The 7144-nt window shown below is 42.2% G+C and overlaps 1 protein-coding gene across 1 annotated transcript; it reads right to left on the bottom strand.

Annotated features, from left to right (window-relative positions):
* Window positions 1–2189: 2189 nt before the first annotated feature.
* LOC101638447 (heterogeneous nuclear ribonucleoprotein R-like) lies at window positions 2190–5174 on the bottom strand. The gene is given in 4 exon segments (XM_013008629.2): window positions 2190–3076; window positions 3692–4032; window positions 4035–4173; window positions 5136–5174. Coding segments are annotated over 4 exon segments (1011 nt in total). The 3' UTR covers window positions 2190–2584.
* Window positions 5175–7144: the final 1970 nt, after the last annotated feature.

The following is a 7144-nucleotide window of genomic DNA, read 5'->3' on the forward strand; positions in this document are numbered from 1 at the left end:
TGCGGAGATAATAACATGCGCAAAAACAAGACAGAGCAAAACCAAGCAACAAAATAAAACCAAACAACACCAACAAGTCAAGGACAAAAAACAAACAAAACACAACAACAAGAAAGAAAAGCTTGTAGTTAGTTCAAGGACTGTTTGTTGGCCATTAGGAGTGTTTTCTAGTTGAGTCTGTTGGGTCACCAAGCCCTGGCCCCAGAGTCTATTTTTGGTATTCCCTGGGGACTTAGTTGCTCTGTTCCCCTTGCTGTTCTGTTCCAAGTCCTTAGTGTTTTGCCTTGGTGCGGTGGGATCAGATAGGGCGAAATTCCCGCACTGTGTCTCCAGTGTTATCCCCTGTAGGGCTATGGGTCAGTAAGGGTTGTCGTGTCTCACAGTGGGGCTGGCCATGTGGTCTTCTCTGTGGATTGGCTGCTCTGAGCAGGAATATCGTCCTCAAGGCTTGGTGGGCCGGGATGTGCTCCACTCGTGTAATTTTTTAATTGTGCAAAGATAAACACAACAAAACATTCTCCAATTCCACAACTTCTACATGTATAATTTAGTGCCATTGATTATAAGCTTCATGTTGTACAATCATTATTGATAACCTTTTACAAATTATTCCACCACCATTAGCATAAACTCAATGCCCCCTAAACAAAAACTCTTCCTTCTTCACCCACGGTAACCATTGGTCAACTAGCTTCTTTTAAAAGTTTTTTAGTAGTTTTCTCAATATAATATTCACATACACTTCCATTGTTAAGTCATTTTTTTAAAAAGTTCTATATATGTCATCACAGTCAGTTCTAATATGCCCTCTTGCATTCATTGGTTGCTCTCCATTTCCTGTCACCCGCCCTCCCTTCCCAATAAACCATTGAATCTATTCCTGTCTCTATGCATCCACTCCTTCTGTGCTTCATAAACTGGGGAACCTCACAGAAATAAAAAACAAAACCAAAATGAAATAAAAAGAAGAAAAAATGTAATGATATAATGATAAAAATAAAGAGTAAGAAAGAAAAGACCACCAACATTATTTTAGAAATTTCTGTTTTGGAACAAGCGAGAACTATGTGAGCCTAGAGCAAATTCAGGTTGGGTCAAGAGGGAGGTCAAGTGACCAAGTATCATATCAGACCATGATTCAATCCACCGTCATCAAGTTCACAATCTCTCTGATAGTAAAGCTGTTCCAGTCCCTCACCTGTGGTTAAAGGGGGTCTGTCAGATGCTTAATCTGACTCGATAGTGTGCAGTTGGATTTGGGGCTCCCACTGTCCTCCATAGCCTTAGACAAATTGGGTATTCACAATTTGAGCTCTGATAATTTTTTCCCTGTGTCATATTTGGACTTTGTTATCATCATCTTTGGATCACACAGGCTGGTGTGCTTCTTCCATGTGGACTTAGTTGATGCCTCACTTAGATGACTGCTTGTTTGAATACAAGCCTGTAAGACTCCAGACACTATTTCAATTGATAGCCAGGCGCCATCTGCTTTCTTCATCACAGTTTGCTGTAGCACCCTTATTGTCAGTGATCTCTTCATGAAGGCGAGTATTGAGCAGGGCTATGTTACAAAAATTAACTGTTCTTGGATTGGGGTTAGAATTACGCGGGAGCCCACAATCCATCTGCTTGTCCACAGGTTTGGCTGTCACATTATAATCAAAAGCCCAAACCAACAAGAACAACGACAAAAACAAACACACACACACACCCAAAAAAACTAACAACAATCAAGAGACAAAAAAGGAAAACATTGGCAATCATCCCCCTGGGGTATAAGACAATTGCATTAATAACATCAATAATTTATCCAATGGCATAAAATTCAAGGTACTGTTGATATGAGGAGTTTATGCGAGTACAGTCTAACTGCAAGCTGCAATCTATGAGTCGTGGCATTGTACCAATTAACTTTTTTTTAATAGATTTTTGAGTTTTATTGAAATCTCACATGAACAAGAAATTGGAAATACAATCACATCAAAGAACAAATTGTCACGGCTTTGACATTTAAGCTAAACAAATTTTGAAGGGCAGTTTTCAAAAAGGTGTGAAGTTATAACAATTTAAAAACACAGTTAACCTACTTCTAGGAATGCAAAACATACAATCATAGGTTATTTTCAATACAAGAAAACATAAATTTGTTTGCTTTCATTTCTTAAAACTACTAAGACAAAGCACTAGCTTGTATTTTTATTTAGAGCATACTCCATACGCCTATGTAATCTATCCCAAATTAAAAAAAAAATCAAACTGTTCAAAGCCAACAGTTCTGCAAAATCATGATTTAACAGTGTGCCCAGCTTGTTTTGAAGCTAAAATGAAGCCTGAAACGATAAAGGCATTGTAACCCCCAGGATAAGGGAACTCTGCAAGCCCAATAATGTCCAAGAGCATTTATGAGAAGAGGAAAAATAAAAAGACTTGAGTATATATACACAATAGTGAATCTTTAGCCCAATACAAATGGCAGCAAATTGCTACTTAAAGATGAAACAGTTAAGCCAATTTTTTTTTGAAGAATGTAGATCTAGAGCCAATCGTATCTTGCCAGTATCATTTTCATGCCCTCACTTGTCTATTTCCACTGTTGCCCATAAGTATCCTGATAAAATTCTTGGTTGTCATTATTGTAACCATAGTTACCAGAATAGTCACCACCTTGCTGAAGCGGCTGCTGAGCAATGGGTTGGGAACCCCAGTTCTGTTGGTTGTTGGTCTGACGTCGCTTGGAATCAGGTTGGTTGTACCCATCTGCCTTTCTCTTGCCTCCTACATTGCCCCCACGATTGCCCCGAGCTCCACAGGAACCACCGCCTCTCTGCTGCTGTGCAGGACCCCCTCTGCCACCCCTAGAGCCTCTTGGTGGTCCCAAAGGTGCCCCCCTCTGTGAATAGCCAGCTCTACCTCTTGGAGGTGGTGCTCCCCGCCCTCTTGGTGGTGGTGGAGCACCTCGCCCTCCCCTTCCTCCTCCTCTTCCTCTTACTGCATAGCCATCATCATAGCCGTAGTAGGGATCTTCATAGCCTCCACGATAGTCGTGATAATCATAACCATAATAATCATCATATGCCAGAAGAAGCCAGCTCCTAGCACAATCACTACGGGTTTGGTAGGCGCAATTGTACAGCGATAATAAGTAAATGTTATAGTAAAGTTATAGAGAGCATGAGAGATAAAAGAGATATATAGAAATAAATAGAGTCAGACACATTTCATGGTAGCATGCTCACCTCAGCCCCGCTTGGTAATCCACGTGGAGGGAGAGAGAGTGAACTTTAATGCTCCCCAAGCTTTTATACTCTCTGGGGACATTGGGGACGTGCAAGCCCCCACATTACAGGTGAAGACATAGGTCACAGGAAAGGGTTGTGCTACAGGTATTACCGTGGATGGGAGGGGGTGATCTAGGGACATATGCACTACAGAAGGAGGAGGGATTGGGGGTGTACATGCGGCAAGATAGGCGGATCCTAGATTTCTGGTAACAGCTTAACTTGATTTTGGGTCTCCATAGGAACCATTATCAGTTGGGTGCAAACTCCGCCCACAAGAACCAAACTAATGGCCTTAGGCTCCAGAGAGAGGTAACCCATTGTCTCTAGCATCAGGGAGCAGGCCCCCCCCAGTGGTGGGATGAGACAGCAGTCTGGCAGCAAGTATCTGACTTCCCCCCACAATCATAGTAATCTTCATAGCCATAGTAATCTGGAGGGTAGCCATATCCACCTCTCCCCCCACCACGACCTCGACCTCTAATTGGAGGTGGCATGCGAGGAGGAGGGTGATAGTAATAATCTTCATATGCAGTGCTTCTGGAGGCCTGTCTAGCAGCTTGACGCTCTTTCCTTTTCTTGCCTGGTGGCTTGGCTAAGACTATTTCAATTTCTTCCCCTTCTATTTCTTTGCCATTCATTTCATCCATGGCCTTGACAGCTACTCCTCTGTCTTCAAAATGAACAAATGCATAATCTTTCAGTTTCTTCACTCTTTCAAGCTTTCCAAATTCAGAAAATGACTTCTCCGTATTTCTTCTGTAACAGTAGTAGCCAAGTTTCTCACAAATAAGACTTTTTCCTTAGCCATGACTTCCGGATCTGGTTCTTCCACACCGATTAACTTTGTAATTGATTGAGCTCTGTTTCCAGTTGCATCTGGGGGCTGATGCTAGGGGGAGATTGTCCTGTATCATGTCTTACAAGGGCAGATCCTTGCCTCTCAGATGAAAGCCTGCCATATGAATACAGATGGAGCACTGACGTACTAAATAGATGGTGTTTCTGGGCCCGCTTTCATCGAGGTCCAGCTATTTTGTTTTGATATGTGAACACATTGGATTCTCCGTTGAATGATTTCTTAAGTATGTATGCTTTTGCTGAGTGTGCTTCATTCACGTAACAAAAAATCGTTTTGTTTTACAGGCTCTGGAGCGTGATGTACTGGGTACAGATCTATCCTGAACTGCTCACTCACCATGAGGTCCAGGGAACAATACTGGTCTCTCTGTCCCTCAGCTGCAAAGGTTATACAATGAGCAGTGACAACAGAAACCCCCTAAGGGTGCTGTGAGCATTGAGTCAGTACATAAACACACTTGTCACATCCAACAACGTAGCCAGTTTTCCTTCTTTTTATTCCTCCTCCATGGTCATTAGTATCTTGATCGCCATGAGAAAAAATATGATACAGGCTGATGTTTACTTGCCACCAGTGACATTTGAGGTATCTTGTTCATTAGTCAAGGAGATGAAAAAACTGGAAGTAAAATGGAAATTTTGTTTCTTTTTTTAAATTTTTGTTCAAGGTCACGTCTTCCATGAGATATCTGGATTAATTAACCTCATAAGCCGTTCAGTACTTCTTTCCATCTCCTAGCTCTTTGTATAATGCCTAGGGTCTTAAAAGCTTGCAAGCAGTCATTTAAGGCAGGAGAATAGGTTTCTATTTGCCTTGAGCAATAGAAGAAAGGGAGTCCAGAAAAGGAGGAGATATGGAATGTCTGACGTAGCCCTGAGGTGGGAGCGACTGAATGTTGCCTTGCTACCACATGGTACCTAAGGGGTCTTTAGAACCCTGATCAAAAGGAAGCACGAGAAGGACAGCATTTCACATTCTCATGGACTGCAGACCTTCTTGGGTAACCGGCTGAAAGGAATCCTTGAAGCCATTACCCTAAGGTCATCTTTAGAATTTAAAGCAAAAGTTTCCCCTGAAGCCTGCTTAAAACCAAATGATAGGTTGACTTAAATAGTAAAAACACAACACCAAAAAACCTGTCTGCAGCATGGTGCTCTTCCAAGAACTATCTCAGCGGCGTCAAAATGGCAGCAGCCGCTGGAAAGAATGATAGAAAACGTAGGGCACCGTAAGTCCATGCTAATGCAGGAAGATCAACTCAGAAATAGGGGCGAGGATGGAGGGAAGGTGGGGTAGAAAGGAGGAACCGATTACAAGGATCTACATATAACCTGCCTCCCTGGGGGACGAACAACAGAAAAGTGGGTGAAAGGAGATGTCAGACAATGCAAGACATGACAAAACTATAATAATTTATAAATTATCAAGGGTTCACAGGGGGAGGGGGTGCCAGGGAGGGTGGGGAAGAATGAGGAGCAGATACCAAGGGCTCAAGTAAAAAGCAAATGTCCCGAGAATGATAATGGGGGCTCGTACAACTCTTATCACAATCCATACATACATCCATTGTGTCAAGCACATTTGTACATTCTTTGCCCTCATCATTCTCAAAAAGATCTGCTCTCTACTCAAGCCACTGGCATCAGCTCATTTTCCCCTCCCTCCCCGGCCCCCCTCCCCCATGAACCCTCGATAATCTATAAATCATTATTTTGTCATATCTTGCACTATCCGACGTCTCCCCTCACCCACCTCTCTGGAAATTTTCATACATCAAAATAAAAGTACATATACACATGTCTCAATAGAAATATGGATATCAGAATGTCATGCCAAAGAAAACATCACCATAGCTTATCCACCAGTGGTAAGTTCTGGGGTAGTGATTTTATTTCCTTGTCTGTGTTGTCTCTTCTTCACTGCAAAACAAAAAACAAAAAAACAAAACAACAACTTAGGGCCTTATAACTAGAAAGACTACAACATGGTTAAGAAGCACACATCTTGTTCGTCCTACCTAGTTAGTTAGGCCTTCCAAAGTCACTCAGCTTTAGAAAGGGGACCATCCCTGTGGGACATGAAGGGATATCCTTCCACAGTCTAACCTGGCCTATGCTCCCACACTGGTTATCGTTCTCTTTTAAGTTTACGTAAATTAAACTGAAAACAAAACTCAACAATCCCCAAACCGTTTATTTCCATCTGTTTCACTGTGCTTGTGCCCTGTTTAAGTAAGGCTGAGGGGCTTCTCATATGGGCTGGGGGATCACATCCCGGCTAGATGTATAGGCCAGGGAGCCACATGCTTTGTTCGAATCTAGGTGTTGACACTTGCTAGCCCTGACTTCTGTGCTTCAGTTATTTTGTCTCTAAAGTGGGGCTCAATGGTACCTTCTCATCCTTCTCATGTGCTGTGGGAGGAATCAATGAGTAAGTATAGGTTTGGCACACACAACCATGCTGGACACAGAGGGGAAAAAAACTAAAAACCTCACTGACATGAATTCATTGTGACCCATTGTTAGGACAGGGTAGAACTGCCCCTGTGGGTTTATGAGACGGTGGCTCTTTATGGGAGTAGAAAGATTGTCCTCTTCCAGCCGAGCAGCTGGTGGTTTCAACTGCTGACCTTGTGGTTAGCAGCCCAGCCCTTAAGCACTACAGCAACAGGGGCGCCATGGACAAAGAGTGATACATACTAACCATTACTATCATTTCCTGTTCTGAATCCCCCAGTAGTATTTCTACTGTGATTATAATTATTGTGTGGGGTTATATAGTTTGGAACAGATAAACTTTCAAAATATGATATATTTTTTAATCATTTTATTGGGAGCTCATACAACTCTTTTTTTTTTTAAACATTTTATTAGGGGCTCATACAACTGTTATCGCAATCCATACATACATTAATTGTGTAAAGCACATTTGTACATCATTTTCAAAACATTTTCTCTCCACTTAAACCCCCGACATTAGGTCCTCATTTTTCCCCTCCCTC

The sequence above is a fragment of the Echinops telfairi genome, unplaced genomic scaffold, assembly GCF_000313985.2.
Source record: "Echinops telfairi isolate 266 unplaced genomic scaffold, ASM31398v2 ScPeMD7_47;HRSCAF=170, whole genome shotgun sequence".
Taxonomy (NCBI): domain Eukaryota; kingdom Metazoa; phylum Chordata; class Mammalia; order Afrosoricida; family Tenrecidae; genus Echinops; species Echinops telfairi.